This window comes from Rhipicephalus microplus, chromosome 7 (assembly GCF_043290135.1).
Source record: "Rhipicephalus microplus isolate Deutch F79 chromosome 7, USDA_Rmic, whole genome shotgun sequence".
NCBI classification, from domain to species: Eukaryota; Metazoa; Arthropoda; class Arachnida; order Ixodida; family Ixodidae; genus Rhipicephalus; species Rhipicephalus microplus.
The window spans coordinates 68423920-68450462 of NC_134706.1; the positions used below are offsets into that span (position 1 = coordinate 68423920).

The 26543-nt window shown below is 45.6% G+C and overlaps 1 protein-coding gene and 1 long non-coding RNA gene across 8 annotated transcripts in view; one reads left to right on the plus strand and one right to left on the minus strand.

Annotated features, from left to right (window-relative positions):
• LOC119179454 (AP-5 complex subunit zeta-1) overlaps nt 1-26543 on the minus strand; it is a 101847-nt gene that overhangs the window by 55401 nt on the left and 19903 nt on the right. For all 6 annotated transcript variants that reach the window (XM_075869240.1, XM_075869241.1, XM_075869239.1 and 3 more), the window contains exons 6-9: nt 23489-23644; nt 19846-19883; nt 18850-19006; nt 4788-4963 (exon numbers count right to left, since the gene is read on the minus strand). In XM_075869240.1, coding sequence (XP_075725355.1) covers nt 4788-4963; nt 18850-19006; nt 19846-19883; nt 23489-23644 — 527 coding nt within the window. The remainder of the gene's footprint in view (nt 1-4787; nt 4964-18849; nt 19007-19845; nt 19884-23488; nt 23645-26543) is intronic.
• The window catches only part of LOC142767495 (uncharacterized), a 28529-nt gene continuing 3023 nt past the window's right edge, over nt 1038-26543 (plus strand). The window contains exons 1-4 of one of the 2 annotated variants that reach the window (XR_012884924.1): nt 1038-2124; nt 2224-2271; nt 5558-5863; nt 21127-21256. This is a non-coding gene — a long non-coding RNA (uncharacterized LOC142767495). The remainder of the gene's footprint in view (nt 2125-2223; nt 2272-5557; nt 5864-21126; nt 21257-26543) is intronic. The other variant, XR_012884923.1, reaches the window with a different exon arrangement.

Below are 26543 nucleotides of genomic sequence, written 5' to 3' on the forward strand. Positions count from 1 at the left end.
TCCGTCATGTTTCAGGAAAGCAATTATGGTCACATTTCCTTAGACTTACCTTTATGGTAAGTCTAACGAAATGTGATGAAATGTTCCCCCATGCAAAGCGTAGCACAGCGGATCTGTGCTGTATCGGCTCATGACGGCCAGCGCAAACAGAGAGTGGATGAGAAAAAGTGACGATGAGATCCAACAAAAAGTGATGACACAAGCACTGCCTAAATGAATGTTTTAAAGAAAAACAGAAAAAACACTATAGTATATATTGGTAGAAAAGATATCAAAACCGCACACCCCTAAAAATAACTAACAACCACTGCAATATTATTGTACATAGGCGATCACAAAACAAGTTCTACGAAAGTTACTTCTTCAACAAACAAGAGCTACAAAAGAGCAGCTCACGCACAGCAACCTCAGAAGCCGTGCTTTTGATGAAAAGCATGGTAGACATTATTAGCTGTTTTCTAACTGTAGGGTAATAATCAGGACATATATGTACTGAAATAAATTAGAGTGAATAAAAAATCATCCCCTGCATCAGTGGGAAACAATCCCACAGCCTTCAAATGACACATCTGAGCTTCAGACGCCCGATTCGAGTTCTGAGCATCTGATCCATGTTTCAAAGGGTGTTGTCTCAAGCTCTGCAGACAAAAGGGGTGCGTCTTTACAGCCCTTTAATTGATTTCAATTTACGGTCTAACTACTCAGTTTAACCATCTCGGTCCCGCGGTACCCAATGGGGTACTGTTGTTTTAAAGGCTACAGATCATCACAGTTAGATATCCGCATGTACAAATCTGTCTTGGCACAGTAAAGATGAGTTGCTTTCATGAAGCCTTGAGAAGTGGCACTGTGCGTCTAGTCATATTCGCCAAACGAGCAACTGAAAATGACTGAGTACTGCACGAGCGCTCGGTTGCGTCCTCGTGATAAGTGAAAGATAAGTTTCTTAGTTGTAGCGTGAACCACGTCTATACTACATTTCTTTAACTGTGTATGCCCTGTAGATCATATTGAAAATAATTTTGGTGTGATAATTTTGTTGCACTCAATCTTAGAGACTTTATTAGATTAGGAGTACGCAAATGGGTACTATCACATTTTGAGACAACTGTTCAATATTTCCAATTCATCATTTTTCTGCATTTATTTCTAAGAGCAGAAAGTCAAATAACACAGTTTTGCAAAAGCTTTTTTCATTGGTGCATTGTTGGGACTGAGGAGGTTAAAAAAATTGGGGAGGGAAAAGCATGGGGGAAGGTTGTTTCAGCTCCGCCAGCATGACACCTGGAAAGGCCTGAAGTGTGCAGTGTTTTGAGAGAGATCTCAATGATGAGGTGGTATAGTGGTGCCCAGCCTGAAACCGGGCATGTTGAGAAGGCTGTTTCCACTTCACTAACATTGCCATAAAACTGCATTAGAACAAAGCTTACCTTTTAAGGTGGTGCTTCTTCTCCTTTCCTACATACTCAGTTCTGTTCTCTACGACATGTAGGGAAGCGCGTTTCTGTTTCACCAATGTCGTCAGCTATTTGCTTGGCTAACTGTTGCCATCTTCGTTTTTAGTGGACCGGTGGCGAGTGGTAGGTTTTACCATTGTGGCACACCCCCATTTGTATGATGGACATTGACTACATGACACACATTGACATAACACGCCGACAAGCTAGCCCCAAATGTGCTTCGCACCTAAGTCAACAATATCCCCCGTGTCTCACTTAACACTTTCGTGACTGCGTCTATCCCCATCGATAGTATGTTTTCGATGTTTACAACTTCAATATTCACCCTGTTTCGAATGCTTTTGGACCCCTTGCACTATCTAATGCGTAAAAGAAAAAGTATTTAATGAGTTTCGCTTTTGTGTTTCTCTTTCTTCACCATGTAGTGATTTTAAAGCACTTTTCCACACGTGCGAGTGAGTGTGAATAGTTTCAATCATGGCGTCGACGTCGTGTGTGACCGCTTCGTGGAAATGGCGAATTTCGGGGGGTTTTCATGCTTCTGGGATAAAATATTCAAGTGACAAAACAGCACAGGCGCTAAAGACAACATCAACACTTTTGATTTCAGCGCGGACAATGAGAGTTCATCAAACCGCCCCGAAACATCAGCGGCCGTCCACCGGTGAGTTCAGCTTTGTGCTCAAGCCACGTTATTGCCGGCGCGCGTCCGTGTAAATTGATCGATCTGATGTGTTCTGAAGACTAGTGCTTTTATCTGCAGGGCGTCCACTTCCTTCAGGCAGGACTACTTGCCGGCGGCAGCGCTGTAGTGAGTGCTGCCACCTTTTTGTTTTTTAATGTTCAAGTTATTGAAGAGCTATGCAAAAGCACAAATAATTATGCTTGGACGCATATTTATCAGATGCCAATGTACAGCGAGAGGGACGGTTCTTAGAGGTCCCACAGTCCATCTTGATGCTCCTACACAAAACACTCCTCAGCGCTAACGACACCAGCCAAAAGAGGAAATATCAGGAACTGTAAATTATGCTATGAACAAAGAAAAGTTGAACAGAAAGCAAGTGTTTTCTGTGAAACATGCGTGGCAATCCTGTATTTTACCACATCGCAAAACTGCTTCGCAGAGTGGCATGAAAGACACCACGGGTAATGTTATTTTATGTACACAAAAACTTTTGTATTTACACTGCTTATATTTACAGGACAATTGTGTGTGCTCTTCATGCTTGAAATGTTTATTTCAATTTCTTTTTATGCTTAGGTTGTTCAGAGCAGTGTTGATGGATCTTTGAAATTTCTTTGCTCATGTTTACAATGTTTTTCGTTTGATAGTTTTTTTCATACCATTGTTAATAAATTTGTGTAATAAATTTGTGGTTTCAAACTGACCGTGTTTGAAATATAACTCAATATTGATATGTGGTGTTTAGCGTCCCAAAACCACCATATGATTATGAGAGACGCCGTAGTGGAGGGCTCCGGAAATTTTGACCACCTGGGGTTCTTTATTGTGCGTCCAAATCTGAGCACACGAGCCTACAGCATTTTCGCCTCCATCGAAAATGCAGCCGCCGCAGCCGGGATTCGATCCCGGGACCTGCGGGCCAGCAGCTGAGTACCTAAGCCACTAGAGTGCCGCCACCGGGCTTGAGAATCAACCCCTAGCAGCACAATTTGACACCATAAACATTAACATCAGTAACTTTGGAAGTCATTAAAAAAATTAAGTTTTCTGGACTACCCAAGATGGGCCGAATTTTTCACAATCACGAAAGTGTTATAGGAACGCTGAAACACTTTTCCAAGTAATCATGGAATGAAATCACCAAAGAAGCTAATTGCCTAACGAATTCAACATCACAAAAATTTTAGGAATCCATCCAGAGTTAACGAAGTTAGTACAAAGATTTGTCGCACACAGAAATCGTAGTATCTCTCCACTCATCCCGGCGAAAACACTGGAAGCGCAGAGGGGGACGGCATGGGAAAGAAAATACATAACACGTGCCTCGTGACCTTGACCACTTTTTTTTTTGCTCGAATACACGGCTTTTTCCGTGTGTTCGCGCGCTAGAATAGACAACTCCCGACCTCCCCCGACAATCCCTGTAACGACAGAGCATACCATGTTTAACGCCCCGCCGCGGTGGTCTAGTGGCTAAGGTACTCGGCTGCTGACCCGCATGGCACGGGTTCGAATCCCGGCTGCGGCGGCTGCATTTCCGATGGAGGCAGAAATGTTGTAGGCCCGTGTGCTCAGATTTGGGTGCACGTTAAAGAACCCCAGGTGGTCGAAATTTCCGGAGCCCTCCACTACAGTGTCTCTCATAATCATGAAGTGGTTTTGGCACGTTAAACCCCACATATCAATCAATTACCATGTTTAATTTTAGCCAATGGCTGATAGAGGGCCTTGTGCGAGTAATTTTTGAGCTTCCTCCGTCACTTGTCGAGAGAAGGGAAAGAAATTTTTAGCTGACTGATACTTTGCAAGCAGTGTGCTGCACTATAACATTTGGCTCGCATGTTCTCGGGAGCCTCTACAATTGATCAGCAGCATTTTCTGACCATGCCCAAGAAGTGTTGCAGGTCCCCTTTAAAGGAGTAGTGCCACCATATTTGTGGCTTGCACGTACTTTGCTACAAGCACTTCTTATAACTCCAAGAAGCACAATGCACATGCCAAGATTCACTTGTTCTCCTGAAATATTTTAATATCATCTCATTTATGTGAACAATATTCAGCTTCGGTTTCTGTGCACCAGGCTGAGCAGTGATGTAGCAGTGTAGGTGGCTTAGTCCCATGACAATACAAAGCTTTGATCTGCATTGTGCTGGCTATCATCCGCTCTCGCACACACATGCCACACCACAAGCGCCAGCAAAAACAACTTCGCAGACAGCTGTTATGGCAAGAACATGCGATGCTTTGTCCGTACATACGTGGCCGAGGCCTGGGGGTCGCTCACCTCACTACAGATATTGTATCACGTCACTACAACTTTCGCTGCCTGCCTTACAGAGCTACATCAGTGTAGTGTCAACTACTCAGGGTCTCAATCAGGAGAATAAGCATTAAGATACAATTTGAAAATAAACTAAAATATATTCTAAACATTCGCTGTGTCCGACCACTTGTGTGAAGTGTCCTTGCATACAGAAAAAACCCCACAAGAGGCTTGTTATAGCCTTGAAATTCCATGGCACTACCCCTTTACCTCCGCTTGTTTCACTGAGCTGAGTCTAACAAAGAAATGAGCCCCTCAAGCAGTTCCCTCTTTTTCGTTGTGCATACATTATGCCTAGTGAGAAGCCAGCGCTGACCTTGAGCAATGCCGGGAAGTACTTTTCGGTGGCGCCCACGTCACACAGTGCAGCCAGGTTGCGAAGGGTGAAGTGAACCACATGCAGGGCATTGGACGGATTCAGCCAGGCACGAGAACCAGGACCCAGAAAGAACTGACTCAGGGAGTCGTCGGTCTTGTGCAACACAGCTTTTCCTGAAAGCCATAGGATTTGATTGATTGATTTCTCAGGTTTCCTTTCCTCCAATTTTTACTTGCCTCGCTATGATATAAAAAATCTAATAACCAAGTCCAGTCATCACAGTTTCCAAACACACTTGCACAGTACATATCCCGCTCCAACCTTTTCCACTAGCCATCTTGCCATGTCTGTCCTTCCAGTCAATCTCTTTATTCTGCCTTCAGTCACCATGCCTCGCTTGCCCTGGCCAGTTTTTATTGATTGATTCACCTTAGCATCCAGAACTATTCCCAAGCTCACTCATTAAGTTTTTTTTGTTTAGCAATACTGCCAATCTCGCAAGGCAACCACTGCAGGGAAAGCATACATATAAAACCGAAAAAAAGCACCATCCAATCATTTGTACATTTGTAGCATGCAAAACAACAGACAAACAATACATCAACACCAATAATAACAATACACATGGTAAAACTACAAATCGTAGCAGAAAAACAATGAATTTTCTGAACAATGAACAATGAAACAATTAAAAACAATGAATCACAGAGCACGGTGGCACCACAACGATGTGGATCACTCACAACCCTTTTCTTCTTGCCGTGCAGTTACTTGGTGTTCTGCGTGCTGAGGGCTGCTTAAACCACGTCACGCTGAACGCTTCTACGCATGCAACACCGCTGTTCCCCTGCGAAATCTGCAATCACAGCACCGGAAATCTGGTCTCGCAACCGTTCAGCAGACTGCCATGTCATTCTACGTCATTGGATGCAGAGGACTATGCACACGAGCTACGCGGAGCGACACCTTTCAGGGAGCCTATAAAGAGACACCCGTTCGACGACTCGGTCACAGGGCACGGTGGCACCGCAACAATGTGGATCACTCGCAACCCTTTTCGTCTTGCCGTGCAGGTGAGAAAACACTATGGCAAATGTCTTCATTCAAGCGATTTCTTTTTATTGGTGCTGCCGTGCTCACGGCCGAGTTGTTTGCTGCATGCTGTTTGTTTCTCACTGAGAAGGTTGCTATTTCAGGGGGGGGGGGACATTGAATCAAACCCTGGCCCTGATCTTACTCAGATTTCAAAGCAGCTGAAAGAAATCTCGTGTGACATTAAGGATATTAAAGAGAAGCGGCTGGTTGAAATCGAAAAGCAACTAGGCACGTTTTCTAACCTGGACGACAAGATAAACACTTACCAGGAAGAACTGCGCAGCATTCGCAGTGTAGTTAAGTCACTCGAAAAGAAAGTAGACGAACTAGAAAACTACAGCCCCCGATCTAACCTAATCATTTATGGACTAACTGAAACAAAAGGTGAAAATTCTGAAACATTGTAAATGACCGTTAACAAAGATATTTTTCAGAGTCTTCTAGAACTAGAAAATGTACCTATGGAACGAATAGATAGATTAGGCAAGCCGGCAAGTAACGAAAACCGCCCGGTTATCGTGAGGCTTTCGAACTCGCGAGACAAGTACAATATTCTAAAAAAGGGATATAATTGATTGATATGTGGGGTTTAACGTCCCAAAACCACCATATGATTATGAGAGACGCAAAAGGGATATAATTAAAGAACTCGAAATTTCAATCGGTGAAGATTTTTCTCGGAACATTCGGGAAGTCAGACGAAAACTGTGGGCAAGTGCGAAGCCAAACCGTGAAAAGCATGAGGAGGTTACGTTATCATTTGACAAGTTGTACATTGGCGGGGTGGCATATGTCTGGGATGAAGAAAAAAATGATAAAGTACCGGTTAAAAAAAACGAGGCCGGAAGGCCAATTCGCCCAAAGACAAGAAGTCACACGAAAGTGTTGTCTTAGTTGGAGAAGCTAGCAAGGTTCCAAGCAACGAGAGAAGTTCCCCTTTCACAGATAACAACAATAGTATTGCTCACACATGTTCACCACAAACAAAGCAGTTGCGTATCACCAACTTAAACGCCCGCAGTGTTATCAAAAAAGCAGATTCATTACAAATTCAGCTGCTCATACACGATCCTCATGTCACTATCATTACGGAAACATGGTTGCATGGTCAGGTAACAGATGATCTTGTATTCCCACCGTGTTATACAGTTTTTCGTAAGGACAGGGCACATAGGGGCGGAAGTGTGGCTGTCCTTACTAAAGAACCAATTGATGCAACACTTGTTGATGAATATCCTGACATAGAGTGCCTATGCATTCAGTTGTCATGCTGGGGGCATTCCTTTGTATTGTTCGCATGTTATAGACCACCAAACGCTACACCCGACTACATGATAAAACTAAATGAATACATGTCTCCTTTTCGGCATAAAAAAATTTTTCTCGTAGGCGATTTTAACCTGCCTAGTATTAACTGGGAACGTCTTCAGGCAGATTTAACGAAGGACAGAAATGCTAACATTATCTTCGAACTTATGCTAGAACAAGATTTAATTCAAGCAGTTAATGAACCTACCCGTGTACAAGGTTTCTCTTGCAATATTCTTGACCTGCTATTTGTGAATCGTGATTTTTCGAAATGCGTCGTTTCAGTTGATAAAGGTCTGTCCGATCACAAGCTTGTAAATGTTTCCTGGCCCATACTTACGACTGTTGTCTCTAAACGTACAAAAAAACATTGCTTCAAAAACTTTGCTAAAGCTGATGATGCAAGCATAATAGATTACATGAAATTGTGCCTTGGTGACTTCACTGATACTGACAACAACGTACACGCTCTGGAAAATATTCCTCAAAATGTGTCGCCACTGCATAAATATTAAATATGTTTGTGCCTAACAAAACAAAGGCGGTCAATAAACAAACGCCGTGAATGACGCGTAACATATTGCAACTGAAGCGCAAACTAAAAAGAAAAGCAAAAAGAAGGGTGACTCATCGTGACAATATCATCGCCAACCACATGACCACATTTTTAGACAGAAATTCAGTTAACGAACTGCCAGCATGGCTTTAGGAAAGGCTACTCCACTACGACACAACTGTTAACTGTAATTTATAGTTTTGCAAGAACATTGGATAATAATGGTCAATAGACGCTCTTTCTTTAGACTTTAGCAAGGCGTTCGATAGAGTAGTTCACTGTAAACTTATACAAAAACTCAGAGATTACAATCTTCCTAGCATTATAGTATCCTGGATAGCAGCTTATCTTTCGGATCGCATGCAGTTTGTCACTATTGAGGGCAACGACTCAAGCTGTCTTCCAGTGACATCCGGAGCACCCCAGGGTAGTGTCCTGGGGCCATTGTTGTTTTTGGTCTATATAAATGACATTGTCAACGTTGTTACACCTGGCACACAAATCAGATTAATTGTAGACGATTGCGTTTTATATCAGGAAATAACTACAGTGCATAACCAAACTGACCTCAAGATTAGTTTGCGTAACATACAGGCGTGGTGTGACAGATCAGGCATGTCTTTAAACAGAGAAAAAACTGTCTGTCTGCGTATCACAAGGAAAAAAAGCCCGTTAAAATACACCTACACACTGGCCGCCTCACCACTAAAAGAAGTTGAAAACTTTAAATGTCTGGGAGTAACATTTTCAAACAACCTTTCGTGGAATTTTCATATTAGTAATATATGTTCTTCAGCTTTCCGTAAACTTTGTTTCCTGAAACACAAGCTTAAAAATCCACCCGCCCACATTAAACTAATGAGTTACATTACTTTCATTAGACCCAAGTTAGAGTATGCTTGCATTACATGGGATCCCTACACTAAACACAACATTAAAATAATAAAGTCCAGAGAAAAGCTGTTCGCTTCATTTAGTACTCTAAGTTTAAGCACACCGATTCCCCCACACAGCTGATGACAGAAAATGACATCCCCCTCCTCGAAACACGTAGGCAGATTCTCCGCCTCAATTTCCTACAATCACTCATTAAATGTGAATTATCCATCCACCCCGAATTATATGTAACACCTCTGTCCACAAGGCGTACACATCACGATCACACACATGCTTTAACCCCTCATTTTGCTAGGACAGATATTTACAAACACTAATTTTTTATTTTTTCCCAGGACAGTGTCGGAGTGGAACTCTAGATTGGAGTATATTGGGCCCTTCATGATGCGCTTGTGGCTGTTTTGCTAGCTCTAAATATATTGAATTTGATGTTACGTGACATCAATGGATGACGAAACATATAATTGGTGCAAACATGATAATCTTGACGTGCATGTCATGTATGAGCATGACAACATACCACGCTCATAGCGTGCTTGTGGCCGTTTCACTAGCTCCACATGTACTAAATTTGGTATCGCGTGACGTGAATAGATGGCAAAGGTGAACGACCCATCCAAAAATAATTTACAAGTTGGTCGGCCAGGAGGGAGCTGCGTAGGGCCGCCTCCCACCTGACCAATGTAGTGTTGGGGTTTGTGTACATTGCCTTGCACTCCCAGAGCATGTGCGCCAGCGTGGATACATCCCCACATGCGGGGCAAGCGTCATTGGGAAACACGTCAGGATAAATAGCGTAAAGGGATCTCAGGTTAGGGTACATGTCGGTCTGCAGTAGTCTGAGCGTAAGGGCCTGTGGCCTATAAGATTTGGATAAGGGAGTGGATATAGTCTACGCGCGAGATAAAAATACTTTGTTATTTCGTTGTACGTGGCAGGCGCGTCCCTGTTTTCCGCAACCCCGTTGGCCCCGAATCGTTGCCCGGAACCCGCGCGGTCGGGTAGTGCGCGCGCGGCCTCGTGGGCAGACTCGTTGAGGTTGGGGGGAGCGCCTTGGACCTGTCCAACATGTGCAGGAAACCAAATCAGTACGTGGTGCTTGATGCCGTCGCGGCCACCACTTTGGAGCACGTGCAGGGCTTTCTTGGAGATTTCACCGTGCTCGAAAGCACGAATAGCTGACCTAGAGTCACCATAGATGACCTCCCTTTCACCTTCCAGGATGGCCAGGGCGATGGCCACTTCCTCGGCAATCGTCGGATCGTCAGTGTGAACCGATGTGCAGTTGGTGATTTGTTGTTTGGAGTCGACGACGACTGCGGAGAAGGCGCGGCTTCCACGGTACGCTTCCGCGTCGACAAAGCTGACGCCGTGCTTCTCACTGTGAATCTGCTTGAGATGAGTGGCAGCTCTAGCCCGTCGCCTACCACGATTGTGCTCGGGATGGACATTCCTCGGTATCGGTGCCACGGTGATGAGGTCACGAATCTCATGGGGCACCTGTCTCATCTTCTCGTCCACTTCAGCCGGAGAGTGACCGAGCTCTCGGAGTATATGTCTGCCGGTCTGGGAGCTCGAAAGGGGCGTGTGCTGGGCTGCACCTGCGCTTCGGCGATCTCCTCCAACGTATTGTGTACTCCGAGCTGGAGCAGGCGCTCGGTGCGCGCCCTGATCGGGATACCGAGGGCCCGCTTGGTAATATTTCTGAGCAAGACGTTGATCTTGTCACGCTCGGCACGCTGCCAATTGTGCATGGCTGCGACATATGAAAAGTGTCAGAGCACAAAGGCATTGACCAGGCGGATTAGGTTGTCTTCCTTGAGGCCTTGGTAGCAGTTGGCCACCCGCCGAACTAGCCGAACCGCATTATTCGTCTTGGCGGCGAGCTTGAGCCGTTGGAACCATTGGACTTGATGGTCATGCCGAGGACCCGAATGGAGTCGACTCTGAGTATTGCGCTGCCATCTCCGGTGTAGAGCTTGATATCACTCTTAGAGATCGGCTGCCAGTTTTTGGGCTTGAGCCCTCGCCTAGTGGGTTGGTAAAGGAGGAGCTCGGACTTGCTTGGGGATCACCTCAGGCCTGTGGGACGGAGGTAATCTTCCGTGGTGTCTATAGCCTCCTGCAGGGAGCGCTCGACTTGCCCGTCGCTGCCACCTGTGCACCAAATGGTAATATCGTCTGCGTAAATTGTGTGGTTAATGCCTTCGATACATGAGAGCCTCTTAGACAACACGACCATGACAAGATTGAACAGGGTGGGCGATATCACCGACCCTTGTGGCTTGCCGCGCGATCCCAGCTCGATCTCCTCGGAGACAAGGTCTCCCACACTGAGGGTGGCTCTCTTAAGGGTCAAGAACGATTTAACATGTTTGTAGAATCTGACTTGAAGGCCGAGCTCAGCAATCGACCGCAACACGAAAGAGTGAGTAACATTGTCGAAGGCTTTCTCTAAGTCGAGGCCGATAATGGCCCGCATGTCTCGAGTGTTGCAGTCGATGACTTGGTGCTTGAGCAGCTTCATAGCGTCTTGCGTCGAAAGCTTGGCCCGAAAACCAATCATGGTGTACGGGTAGAGCCCATTGTCCTCCAGGTACCGAGTCAACCTATTGAGGACCACATGCTTGGCTACCTTTCCCACGCAGGATGTGAGCGAAATGGGGCGCATGTTGTCTAAGTTGGGTGACCTCCCCGGCTTGGGAATGAGCATGGTGCGTGCGACCTTCCACGGGTCGGGGACCTCGCCGCTCTTTCATGCCTCGTTGATGACCTCGGTGAGGTAGTCGATTGACCGGTCGTCCAGGTTGCACAGGGGCTTACTAGTTATGCCGTCGGGGCCCGCGGCAGACCTACCATTGAGCCAGTAAAGCGCCTGCCGAACCTCTTTGTGGCATATCTCGGCGTCCAGTTCAGTGTTGGCCGGTCCTGAGTACTTGGGGTACGTTGTTGCGGGGTTCGAGTCAACAGGGAGATACTTTTGCACCAGCTGCTTCAAAACCTCCTCTTCTGAAGAGGATTGCTTGGCTTCGTGCATGGCTCGCGCTAGTACGTTCCGCTGGTTAGTTTTGGTGTTAGTCTCGCTGAGCAAGTGCTTGAGCAGGTTCCATGTCTTGCCTTTACGCATCTGGCCATCTACCGAGCCATAGCGTGGACGATAGCGTGGACGATGGGGCCCGTATTGCCGGGCTGGGGTTGTACAACGGCGGTTGAGGTCAGAGCTGGTTTCACTACGCTTTCGAGAAACAACTCTACCTTGGATACTCGGTCGTTTTGCGCAGCCAGGGTGATCTGCAGTTGGGCGAAATTCTCCCCGAGCTTATTGATGCTTTTACTGAGCGCGGATAGCATGTCTCGAAGCTCAGACCTGACTCTAATCGCTACACCTTCCTGTTAGTAGGCGACGGCCCTCTTCTTGGGAGCACTTTGACCCTCACTGCTGCTGTTGCCGGCTTTAGTGCTGTGCACCTCCATGGGTAGGGGCATTGTATCGGCGACGCATGCGGCGGCGGGTTGCGGTGGTGGGTTTCTCGCATTCTTAATCTCGGCAATTTCAGACAAAAGCCTGTTTATGGTTTCCTTCATCGCTGCGTTCTCGCGTTTCAGCTGGGAAATCTCGCCCGCGCTCTCCGCATGCTCTGGGAGTGACCCCGACAGTACCTCAGCTGGCCCTCCTCGGGCCGTGTGAGCCGAGGTTATAGAGCCCGACTTCTTGCTTCTCGCTGACACCCCGCTAGGCTGCTGTTGACGCCCGGTAGACCTGGATCGAGAGCTGGAGCGGCTCCCAGACTTGTAGCGCCGCGCTCCTCCTCGTGACCGGGAGCGGCTCCTGGACCGGGAACGGCCCCTGGAATGGGACCGAGAACGTCGCCTGGAACGGTCCCCGGAACCGCGTGACTGCTGAAAGTCCTGCCCATCCGTGGGGGGTGATGGTGATGCCATGGCTTGGCCTTGGTCGGTGGCACGAGACTTTTCCCAGCGCCTTCGTCGCACGACATACGGGATCTGGAATCTTTGCCTACAGTCCTTGTCAGTCGTGAGGTGTTGCCCACCACACAGCCTGCACTTGGGGGTACACTTGTGTTGTGCGTCATGATTTGAAGCCCCACAGCCCCGACATATGACGTCGCCTGGGCTGCGACACACATCAGCACGGTGACCGAGCCCACCACAAGCGTAGCAAATGTCTATTTTCTTCCGATAAAGCGAACATTGCACAAGGGTGGGGCCATAGCGTACAAAGTTTGGGACTCTATGACCGTCGAAGACGACGATTACCGTACCGGTGCTGCCTATGCGCTTGGCTGCCAGGGCGAGCGAATTTCTTTCATTTACGATCTTGTTGTCAATACCATTCGGGCCGTCTACGAGTGGAATACCTCGGATCACGCCCTTGCACGTGGAATGAGGGGCGGCCTCGTAGGCACTGACCTCGTATGTTCAGCCCATGACGACGATCTGCCGAACTTTGACGTAGTGGTTGGCATTTTCCCTTCTAGGTGTGCTGACAACCATAATATTCTGCTGCACGTTGGGGCATAGCATGTCGCCCTGCAAATCTTCGGCGCAGATGCTTGTGGCTGCCAGGATTGCACCAGCCACCACGGTGCAGCCAGTCTTGACAATATTGAGGCCTCCGCGGGGCCGGATCACAATCTTCGTATCCTCCCTGGGGAGCTGGGGCATCCGGCCAGCGCGGATGATTCTAGCCTTGATGTTATTGCCACTGTTGCGGCCTCGCGGGGCCTCGGCCGTTGTCGACTTCGTCTCGTTGAGAGTAGCAACATTAGGATTAGCGCCTGCCGAGCGCGCGCCAGCTCTTCTGGCACCTGCAGACTGCCAACCTCAGTCTTCTGTCACCTTTTCGGGGGTTATGTCCTCCCCCACCACCTCGTTAGGCTTAGCCCAGGCGGTGGTCGGCTCCGGAGAAAAAATGTTCCAAAACGTGAAAATAGTCCACTCACGCAGCAGGTTTTGGCATCAAAATAGTCCTGGCACTTTCACTGATGCGACACAAAGCTGAACGCGCACTCGAAAAATTCACTTGAAGATCATTATAGGAAGCAGGAGCCACTCGAAGGTCGTATGAACAAGACAGACGCCGCGCCGCGTCCCCACACTTAGCATATACCCAGAAAAAACGAGAATACACATGGGCAATTTTAACGCGCGAGCGTTAAGAAATACCCGACATCGATAGCGTCAACCCGATGAATGCAAAGAATAAATGTCAGGGTCCCAGCTGGAATCGAACCCAAGCATTCTGCATGGCAATGAAGCATTTTACCACAGAGCTACGTCAGGTCTTGGAACTATACTTTTCGAATAGACGCTAATCTTCATGAAGCATCAATAGTGGTTGCAGTGCTGCCTACCCAATTTTATAAACATTACATACGTACTCCTTTAATATATCCGTCACGTCGTGGTAATGTCAATTGTGGTTTGCTGTCATGCGATGAAGTTGATTTATGTAGCAGTGTCCAGGGGCAGCAGCCTCACGAGCATCAGGGTTTCATATCAGCTTCTGGTGTTGCTAATACGCATGTTCCAGTTGGCATAGTTGCGCAAGTGCAAATAACTGGTTATGTAAACATCGTCACTTCTTCAACATAAGCCTGTGCGTACTACATTTGTACATATATTTAGTGCCATTTCATGAGGTGTTGCACAATAAAAAAATTGCAACACAGCCACCTTCTCTCTGCTTGCTTCGAATAATGTCGATGCATGCTTCGCATAATTTTTCGTCTCTTGAGGTTACATTGTTTCTTGAGGTTACATTTAAGCTGAACCCTCTTTGTAAGCCTCCACGTTTCATCTCCGTAGTTAAGTCCTGGCAAAATGGAGCTGTTATATACCTTTCTCTTGAGGGTTAGTGGCTGATAACCATGCATGATTTGGGAATGCTAGCCGAATGTGATTCACCCCTTCCTTATTCTTCTAGTTATTTTACTCTCATGGTTTGGCTTTGCCGTTACTACCTGTCCTAAGTAGACATATTCCTTCACAGCTTCCAGCGTCTCTCTATCTATCACAAAGTGCTGTTTTCTGTCGAGACTTTCGCGCATTACTGTAGTTCTGTACATATTATTTTTCAGACCTACACTTCTGCTTTCCGTGTCCAGTGCAGTAATCATGAGCTGTAATTAGTTGGCTACAACTATTAAATAGTCGGGTACAACTTAAGTAATCTATAGAGACCCCACTCAGACAACCAAAGTGCACCAGTCGATGGCCTTCATGATTACAGAAATGGTCCAACTGATGCACTTGGCAATGTTCTCCGAAGGCAGGATCACTGGCCATCTAGCTCGCGACATCAGTCTGGAATGCACGCCCATTGGGCCACACGTGTGTGAATTCGGCTTCGAGGGGGACAGGCCACAGACTTCAAAAGTTCTATGCGACCATAGGTACAGTTTACCCACAATAAAAAAAAAACTCACATAATCCAAAATAAGCTTCTGCTCAACAGAAAAGCGAGAAAACACTTATCATGTTCAGCTGCCTCATGTGCTGAACTGTTAGCCTGCTTCAAAGCCTCACAAGCTCTTCAACAGCAATAGAGAGGGCCAACGCAGTTCAAGAAATCACATGTTCCAATGATATTCACAATGTTCATACAGTCATGTCTTGTTATTATGCACCACAATAATATTCCCATGTGTGCTTGTTTAGTTACACCTAACTGACCCATTACATATGTAACAGCACTACCCTGTGCATGCCATGTTAGAATGTCGAACATTCCCAGTTATTTTAGATTGTACTGATAGGCTTCAAAGTGCAACACAAACAGTACAACTTATTCTGAAAATAATGCGACCATCGATGATAAGGCTAGAATGCCACATGCACAAATACTGATGCACCTTATCGCTTATTAGATTACCGATGACCGACCTCTGTGCTAGCCGCTTTCGCTACGCTTCGAGTGCTACTTCCTTTACTATGAACAAGTTCACCCCCTCAAGTTCTATCTTTAATATGTGCATTTTGATTTCGTCTTCGTATGAACCACAAGACGATATGGATAGTGCACAATATGCACGAAATTTTCTAAGACTTTTTTTCTCTTCATGCAATTCTGCTACGTTAATATAGAAACTTGCAGTCCAGACTGTGCACAGGTATTCTAGGAATGAAATGGGTAAATTCAGGCATGTTTCTTACATTTTATGTACACATGGCCCACAACATGAAACATTTCAAAGCCGAAGCGGAAAGTTCGGCGGTTGAATGCACAGGAAGTTTCAAGGACGGTGTCAAACTGTCTTATCAGAATTCCTGCACAATGCGTGTGCTCATCTCAGTCACATTCTGGTATTGATACGACGACCAGCGATAACAATAGAGAAGGGCCACTCGCTTCGCAAAGTATCAGATTTGCAACACAATCGCATGACTGTCATCGCTGTGCACAAAAGGCAAGGCTCAATGTTTCTCTTGTGAGTTCAGAGAAGGTGATTACTGATTCTAAACATAAATTAACAGCTTTTCACTGAGCAAAGAAAGAAAAAAAAAGAAAAACAGTGCACACTTCAAGCAGCCAACGTGTTGCGCTTTCCTGACACTACAGTAGCATGGACAACATAGAACGCAAACCCACATCTCATTTTTTTGGCTGGATAAGCCATGTTCTTTGTTAAAACAATTATTCCTTAATGTGTGTTCGTTACTAATCCAATATTTATGTTTATATTGTATCAGAGGTTCCATTTCAGTTGATACGATGGGACCTTCTGTATATCCTTAGCATGTATACTGCGCTATGTATTAATACATATTAATTGATTATTAGCTTGATTTATTGGTTGATTGATTGATTGATGTGTGTTTTTGAAATGGTTCATTATTATAAACTACTTCTCTGGAGAATGAAGGTGCCCATATCAACAAGACGTGCCAGTAAAACTAATTCGCTACATATGAATAGGGTCATTCACAGTGCCTCAGGCAAATTATGCACAAGTAGCAATAACGAAAGTCACACATATCTCAAATGATTAAACAATTGGCCTGTTCATTCAATAGCTTATGACAATGACTCACCAAGGATGGGAAAAGTGCGTGAGATTTACTAGTTGACTGACATTAGCCTGACCAAAATTAAAGTATGCGTCTGCCATTTGGGACCCAACTCAATCAACGTTAATTGATGCTTTAGAAGCTGTCCAAAACCTCTCAGCTCGCTTTATTTTTAACAACTACGCTTTTACTGCCAGCGTGACCTCAATGAAATCTACTCTACATCTTCCTGGTCTGGCCACTAGAAGAACAATCTTTCGTCCGTCACTCTTCCACCAAAATTTTCTTCCATAATCAAGTACTTGGAGAGGAATTAATTGGGGAGCCTGCATATTTTATGTCATGTTGACCACCCGAATAAAGTAGCCATTCCCTTTTGCTGCACCAACCATTTTCTGCAATCTTTTCTTCCGAAGACAAGCAGAGATTGGAACCGCCTTCCCCCCTCCATTGCTGCCACTAAGGATCAAGGGCTGTTCAAGTCAGCAGTTTCAAAACCCTTTATGGTGTGACTGTAGGCTACTGTTCTTTTCCTGCTCTTATCTTATTTTTTGTATTTTTCGCTATTGTGATTCGCTGTATTTCTTTCAATGCTGTTATTATAACTTTTACCACTTTCATATTGTGCCCTCCCCTTCTGTAACACCCTCTGGGGTCCTGAGGGTATACTAATAAATAAATAAATAAATACACTTAGGAAGCTTTCAGCTTGAATCAACATAAGAAGGCACTGGTGTAACAGTTATGACTGTTTCTGGCATAATGGAACTGAGACACTGCGATGGACGTACATGCCAAAGCATTTGAGCTTGCATATTCTGCCACTGAAGGTAAGAATCAAAATTTACATAGCCCATCCTTTACATCTAGGAACAGGGTTCAACTAGCATTTCATTTTGAATGAAACATGTTAATTTTTTCAACTCAATTTTTTGTTACATGTGCATGAGTAATCAACAGAAAAACCCCCACATGAGGATTGCATGAAAATATTTTTGTAGAAGTATGTTAATATTCAAAATTTCAAATAGTGCTCTTTAATTCACACCAAAATTTTGCTATCTGAACTCTTCCAACTTATTGTAGACAAATACAGTGGAACCCTTTCATAAAAAACACTGGTATAAGGGAGAAATGTGTATACAAGACACCAATGTGCCTACAGTAAAATACGGGTTGATAAAAAAATGCATACATCCCACTTTGCGTACAACCTAAAAGTCAAGACCTGCTGCTCCAAGCGTGCCTCTTATAAAGGGGCTTAGCTGTACAATCTACGTCTAATTAACAACCACTCCTTGAGGCTTTTGATATGCTTCACCTTATTACATTCTTGTATTGAATCAACGCTGCCTTGTAAATGTATTGACTCAAGAAAACGCTTGTTCCATAATGAAGACAACAATTGTGGCAGGAGGGGGGCAAGAGAGCTCAATTTATGCTGTCTTGGACCTGTAATTCAAGCAGAAAGTATGAAAAAAATTGGAGACCGAAGATCTTTTGCATCAAACATTTCAGACGTTCCTGTTTATTAACGTCTACGAGGCAGTTTGGAACCACGGACTCGAACGAAACACCTCTCTGTCCGCCACATCTGCTAAACTTCGTCAGAAGTTGAAAGAGGAGGAGAGGATGAGGAAATAGCATTTTAGCCATACACGTGTAAAGTATTGTCGGTAACACTTTGGTTGCACCACATTATGTATATAAATACATTTCAACCTCTGCATTGCCTCATTCGATAAGGCACCCTGCCAGTTACTCATGAAACTAGCCAAAATAAATGCAATAATGTTGCTATCTCACAAGAATATGCTTCAAAATCTTCTCCAACCTTCTCATGAGAAAAGTAATATGCTTTTTTCATGAGGCATTACTCATTTTCTCATTGAGGCATTTTCTCATTTTTTCCTCCAAGAATAGGCCATTAGTACGTAAATAGCAGCAAGGTGCTTGTCTACGATTCTTTAAACGATTGAATATTGCGAATTGCAGAATTTGGGATGCTAGAAGTCAAATAACCCCATAAAGGCAGTATCGGGCAAAAACAGAGCATCATTACCCAAAAGCCCCAACAAATAATTTCATTTCAGTCGCTTCTTCACGTGGTTTCACGCCCACTGCATTGTTACGCAATTGAACTATATCAGGCCAAGGTAGCAGGGAACTCACCATGGTGCAAGAAGAACTCAAGCAGGGCAGTCCCCAGAGTAACGCGGCTGAGCAGGTGACTGTTGGCGAGTCGCTGTATGACCAGGATCACCTCGGGCACCTGACTACTGTCCAGCTGGCACACCAGGTCAAGGGTGCGCACCACTTCTACCAGGCACTGTCACCGTAGGTTGGCAGAAATTGTGGAGCTCTCTTAGACTCAGACTCGTGAAAATGTTCCGAAGGCAGATTCGCTCAACTAACAGTCATGAAACTTATGAGCATCCGGACGGGCTCAAGCTCACCAAAATATTACTCTCCCGAACTCATCAAACTCGCAACTCGATCCGAGCCCAAGTGAGTCAACTCGGGCGTCGACTCACGAGTCCGTTACCAAAGAATTACACTTTTTCACCATGGTATCAATGCTCTTTACCACCAATATTTCTCTTGCATCACGCATCATCTCTTGCAGTAGAGGCTCCGAAACCACTTCCTGCAAGACCTCGCCATACCGCTTACTTTAACTGACGCCATGCTTTAACTTACAGCAGACTTCATTTTTCTTAAAAGTGCTTTCTAAGAAGCCTAACTAGTATGAGGCAACTCAGTGTTTAGAAGACTTGCGTTAAAGATGAAAAACGAAATTCAGTCAATAAACCATGAATCAAATTCCCTGGTTAACTCACCCAAATTTACATGTCCAGAAATACCCAGCAAAACGGACAGGACGGCAACCGCAGCCGTAGCTCAATTGGAAGAGCATGGGGTGCATTATCCGAAGGTAGCAGGTTAACTCCCCTCTGGCGGCAAGTTTTGTTTTCATTAACTTTTACTTCCTTACATTTATATGATAGTTACTACAATATAGTTTAGCGACTACAAAATGTTCGATATACCTTCCTTGGCATCACTGTCTGACAGTTTCGTCAGGTTGTGTCTAACAATGAAAACGAACCCTTGATTCATTCCCGTTCATTCGTAAAAGAACAAAAACGCAGAGAAGCATCCACTTACAAGTTGTTGAAGCACGAAGTCCTCAGGGTGTACGGGCTCTGAAAAAGTAAAAAGTGCTGATCGTTAAAAAAACTACCACAAAACTCCAAGCAAATGCTCCCCCCCCCCCTTTCCAACGAAGTCTAAATTGCCAGCAAAGTGCGAGGGTGGGACAGATGCTATCTCAGAACGGCGCCAAAATTCAAGATGGTGGCAAAATTATTATGCCAGGAAAAAATAAACAGTGCGCATGGAATAAAATTTCATCACAGAACTTTATTTAGGCCCAGAATTTGTTGTAGCTTTTAATCACTTTCAAAACCATCGGAAGACTCCTCTGAGTCAGTTGCAAAAAACAGGTCGCAGCATTCCGCTTGAAGCCCACCACGGTCTTTTAGCTACACATCTCGAACATCGGCCAGTCCGCTGTGCAGGTGGCCGTTCTCCAAGCCATCGAGCGCGTTACTAATGCCGCATCCCTTGAAGGACCGTGCAACTGTCTCCTCAAGTATAGTGGCCCACACCTCGGCAACAAAATCTATGTAGCGACGACTCGCCGAACACTGGTGCGCCATTACTGAGCTTCCATTAAAGCTTAGCCTTCTCGCACTTTAACTGCAGCAAATTATCGAAATTCTTCTCCGGTTCTCGCATCCACCTCCTGTCGAGCTTGAAATGTCGAGATGCCTGGTGCATTTTCTTGTTTTCTCGATGCCATCGAATAAGCTCGGTTTCCTTCACCGCTGTGTAGGAATGCACAGGCATAGCTGACCTCTCACCGTGCACACAAAGCAACAATTGGTGTGGAGCATGCATGGCGCAATCGCGCTGCAATTCAAAGCAGGAATGGATTGTCGCAAAGCGCTGGAAAGGGGTTTGCACTTCCCCGGGACGGTGCAGTTATTTGAAGTTGCAATGAAGTTGGGGGGGCGGGGGGGGGCGCTTGCACGAGTGGGGGCACTTGCTTGGAATTTTATGGTATGTCGATAATTTTATGGTATGTCGATATGGTATGGTTTTATGGTGTGTCAATCCTTGTTGGTGCCAATTTAGTGAGGCAAGGCAAGTGAAGCGATGAGTGAATAATTAACATGAGGCTGATGTCTAAGTTTACAAGCATTCTAAAGCGCAAGCATTATTGATTGATTGATTTGTGGGGTTTAGCGCCTCAAAACCACCATATGAGTTTGAGAAACGCCGTAGTGAAGGGCTCCGGAAATTTCAACCACCTGGAGTTTTTTAACGTGCACCCAAATCTAAGCACACAAGCCTACAACATTTGCGCCTCTATCGGAAATGCAGCCGCCGCAGCCGGGATTCGATCCCGCGACCTGCGGGTCAGCAGCCGGGTACCTTAGCCACTAGACCACCGCGGCAGGGCCTGCTGCCAACGTTGGGCATGGCAACAGTGACATCAAAAAGACCACTTCAGGTGGGTGATTTAAAGTGCACAAACACGATGTAGACCATTAAACAGTGATTTTATTTGAAAATAAACCCTTCCTTGGCACAAAATATGCACTACGAGGTTCTTGGACTGCTATTTCAGTGACCAACGTAGACTTGATATTTTGCTTTAGTGTTCCCTTAAAACAAAACAACTGTGTGTAATATAATTGGCTTCATATCTGAATTCTGTTTCATTATTCACCTCTCAGTAAATGGAACTCCTGTTAAGCGGAACACTTTTCCCTGGTCCCCACGGGTTTCATTTAATGACAGTCTACTGCACATAATATTTTAACTTAAATAACAGGACACATTCTGTTAATATTCAACACCCTTTCTTCAGATTATTCTGAAACTTGTACTTCAGCCACAGTTGAATTTTCAATAAAACCGATATTTTCCAGAATTCATGACAACGCTCAACCAGACAAACGGGGCTAGCACTTGAGTTAGCTGGTACAGCACGCAGTTTTAAGTAGAAAAATAGGATGCAACAAGAAGCCACCAAGAGTGCTGTCATGAAGCCATTACGACATCTGACAAAATGAGAGCTACAATAATGATCAGCCACAGGAGCATGACAATTATTTAAAATCAAGTACTAGCAGCTTGATTGCAAAGGGCTCACCTGCAGTTATGAAAGTGCCAAATTAAATCCAAAAGACAAAAAAAACGCTGCCAATTACAGCGAAAGCTGGAAGAGTGTCCTTTCAGTGCATTTTTTTTTCAACAGACTTTGGGTAACTGCTACAAACACACTTGCAGAGTAGCCATTACATCATTATTCATCATCATTTTTGCATAGTAGGGAGGCATTCACTATGCCATCCTTTGTCATTCTTCAGACCACGTCCTACTTTACTCCTGACCTGCCCAGAGAGCCTCGCTCTAGCGTTCACGTTCTAGTTTATATCTTCTGCCGCTAGAGCCGTAACCTACGAGCCGCGTACGAGCCAGCACTGGTTTGCCCGCATCACCTTCACTGTTTGTGGTCATATTTTGGCCAAAAGAGCACGCATAGTGTGTGCTTTGTTGGCCAAATATGCACAAATAAAAAATAACTCAGAAACAAATGTACTAAAAGTCATTCACTTTTTTTTTTTTTGCAATTAAATGAGCGCGACACCAGATAGGCTGTCCAACACCATGTAAGTCTACGGGTTCCCACGTTTGTCAACCACTGTGCAATAAATACTTAAGCACACTGAACAGCCTACTTGACCAGCCATCTAAGCAAAGAAATGGTCACATACATGCCGGCAGTTCACCACAGAAGGCAGGCATTCTTACTCCAGCGTCGTCAAAACAACTGTAAAGAAGCAGATGAACAGGTTCTAGGTGGTGCCACCAACAGTGAGCAGTTGAACGAGAGAGGGAACATGTGCTCCCATAGGAACTCCGCTATCTGGGCAGGTCAGGAGTACAGTAGGTCATGCTTCAGACGATCATGGTACCCGCTACACACTTGTAAAAAATTTCGTGTAATTTTTTTTTTATGCTGTGGCTGATGACTATGAAGATTTATGCCTGAAGCTTTTGTAATCGGTTGGAGCATTCAACGACCTACTAGTTACACAACTCACATTGTATGATGCCTGGCTGTTTCTTTGCTGTTCAGAAACTCTTTATTACTCGTATTAACGCGATTACTTTCCCGACATCAAGCCTGCCTAAGGCCAGTTTGCAAAGGAGTTTCAAGCACCGGCGAGGCTCAATGGTAGAATACTGCGCTAGCACGCAGCGGCTTCGGGTTCGAACCTCATTGTGCCCTTGGTGTTTTTTATTAACTTAGTTTTTTTGCTTTGTGCGACAGTGGTTACAGACACCGGCAATGGGGGCGCACGCTACCCTTGTTGTGCTCTCATAGCAGCTTTTACAATAAATTATACAGAGCCTACAGGAACACAAAAAAAAAAAACGCTCATGTAAGCGCACCTTCCACTAGTTTATTAAGATGAGGTGGCGGAATGAACCGACGGCTATCCACTCGAATGGGCAAGCCTTCACAAGTGACAGGAAACATCTTACAAAGAGGCTGCAGCCAGCACGACGTTACCTTCCCGCTACGAATATGCCTCTAAGTGCGATCGACACAACAGGCACTGCTTTAAAGTTAACATAGTCATGCGGTTGTTTTTTTTTTCTCTCAATCCCATCCTAAGCAATGTTTAAAACTTCGTAACAGGAAAAAGAGGTACTCGGAAACCAAACTCACTTCGGTGAGTCTGGTCAACTAGGTAGAGGCAGTACTTCTTGCTAGCCGAGACCAGGGTTTCGTCGGTGTAGTGCAGGGCCACTGCTCGTCTCAGCCACACCCCCAGCACTGAGAAGACCGCACCATTCAGCCACTGGTCACCCGTGTAGAACTTGGCTGCATGTGTGCAAAATAATTTAATTAGGTTTCATTGTTTTTCAAGTGTTGAAGCCACAATATGATTATGTAGCACACTGTTGGGGGGACTCGAAAATTATGACCACCTAGGGATCTTTTACGCGCACCTAAACCAAGGTACACACGTCTTTTTGCACTTTCATTGCAGTGTAGACAGCACGAATGGAAATGAAATCCTTTTACATAGCAGTGCAATTGCCCAGCCTCTAAGTCACATTCAAAGCAAGTTCATGATGCTAATTATATCAGAATGAACAACACAGTCAAATTGGCAAGTTCGAGCTAATTAGTGGTTAGTCATACAAAAATTTACTACTGAGTGACTCAAGAATCAGTCGCTAAGTGATGTCAGTGAGCACACAAACTAGAATAAAATACGGCACTTGTATGCATACAGGAGCTGCAAGTACAGTAGGCATGACAGACACAGCTGGCACATGAATATTCCTGAACTTCCTTTAACTTGCTTCGCATAACTTCTTGAATCTGTAAATTAACCACAGTGAACGTACCAATGCCAAATTATCATGCATGTCACAAAAAATTTTTTACCTTTCATGCATTTCGAAAAATGTGATTACACTACTCAAACCTGGATATAACAAAACCACATATAAAGAAATATTGTTTGTAATGAAGTTATGTGAATATAGCCTTGCAATACATACAGTGTTCGGAATAGACATTTAGAACTAACGTTTGGATATAACAAACTTATTTTCCTGCAAGATGCAACTTTGTTATAATGAGCCGTGAGTGTATACAGTTGAGCCCGCTTATAACGAACCTGAGCCTGACGCGGCATTTGTTCGCTGTATCCCGAAGTTCGTAGTAAATGAAACACAACTTTTAAACAATTTGCGAGTGAAAACACAAACTTTTTTTGCCCAAAAAGTCTATGATGCACATATTTCGAAGTGCAAAAGCGATACGGGTGGTCTAGAGTTCACTTAAACGGCAGGGTGCTCGTTCTCTGAGGTCTGTGGCATAAGCTGCATGAGGCCCTGGCTCAAGAGTATCGTCGTTCTCGCGATCCGATTCCTCCGAATCGCTCTTGCCCCGTACTTCATTGACAATGCCCTAATCCGTGCATGGTTCCACAGTGACGGCATCATCATCGGCTGAAATTAAACCATCGCAACAGATGTCCCACCCGCCCACGCATGTCAGCGCCGACGATGTGCTGCCACAAATCGCTGCCGGAGTGATCATATTCCGAAGCTTCAGGCTCGGCATCGGGCCCGACGTCGACGAAGTTTCGGGCGCATGTAGCCGTCACCACCGCCCACGAAATATTCACCATCTCCACAGCTGAATACCGGGACCCCCGAAGTGGCAAGTTGGCTGCCAGGTGGTCAACAGCTATGAGCAAGCGCTCCGCAACAACACGGCACTTAACGTGCGGATTACGTTCAAGTTAAGCGGTCACACTTTCGACGTATTGTTGAGCGGCAGGAAAAGGCATGCAAGTCCTCCCGTCTGCCACCCTGATAACACACGCACACCAAGAGCGAGCAAGACATGCTCACGTGACACGCATGCCAGAATGCGTGTTACAGCTCTGGACCCGTTTATAGTCGGGAAGCGAAACTAATTCGAGCCAGCGTGGCTGGCATCGCGGAGCAGTGGAGATGGGCGAAAGAGTTGTGATCAAGAGGGGAAAGCAGATTTGCGAGAGAAGGGCAAGGAGTTGGAATAGAGTGAAGAGAGGGGAGGATATGGCGGGAGGGCGACCTTGAATATCAAAACACACGGGAAGGAGGCAGGTTGAGTAGCTTGCTTGAAAGGTCCGCGAAACGCGCAACTCGCACGTAGAAAAACTTGAGAAAGAGTTTTTGAACTTGAGACTCGCACCGGCGGGTTTGCATGGCCTCATCAACTTCAAGATTTCGCGATTTGTTCCGTGCAAATTAACAGCCATTTTCGCGCCTCCACACGCGTGCGGAGGGCATGCTGAGCCGAGTGCGAAGTGAGCGAGAACAAGTCCTAAACGCGAAACGAATCGCAAATTATCAAAGTCGGTGGAGTAGCGTACACGCGTGCACTAGACGCAGATGATCGGATACAGTTGGTGGCCGATGATGTTGGCAAATGGTCTGGTCACTCCAGGCCGGCGACGCCGACGACAGTACCAGCTATCAAAAACAGTGGAGATGGCCGACCGGTCTTTGAAAGACCCGTGGCACTGTGAAAACACGGGGCTCGTCTGGCGATGCGGGGTGCTCACAGTAGCTGGGGACAAAGGATGAAGGGTGCGTAACAAAAAGCGGTCGGGGAGAGGTACTGTAATTACTCGAATCTAACACGCACCTTTTTTCCGGTTAAGCGAGTTCATAAATCGCACGCGCATTAGAATCGAGTACGAAAAAAAAAAATGAATATGGTCATTCTATTGCCATCGGCATTTCCAAAATGGCCGCCCCCTACGTGTGTCGGCATGGCGCGTCGGCCATTTCTCCCTATGTGTTTCCATGTGCGGCACTTCGCACATGTGCCGAGGAGTTCGTCATCTTGTAGTGCATTAACATTGACGGCATAGAAGGGCCGACTCCAAAAACTCGAGTGCACCACGATGCCGCTTTCAAAAGTCATCGGGTGTGCAGAAACAGACGGAAATCGGGCCGCATCGCGGTCATTTGGAGTTCCCGAAACGTGCGTGCGGGACTGGCGGAAACAAAAGCAGAAGATTGTCGACAGCAAAGCTTCACGCAAATGCTTCAGTAGACCACAGCAGGGTCGGTTTCCGCAAATTGAAGAGCTGCTCGGCGAGTATGTGCTTGAGCAGTGAGCGGCACAGCGGCCTGTGACGACAGAACTGCTCCAAGTGCGGGCTATGCAATTAGCCTTAGAAAAAGGTCTAATGCGGAGCCAGTTTAAA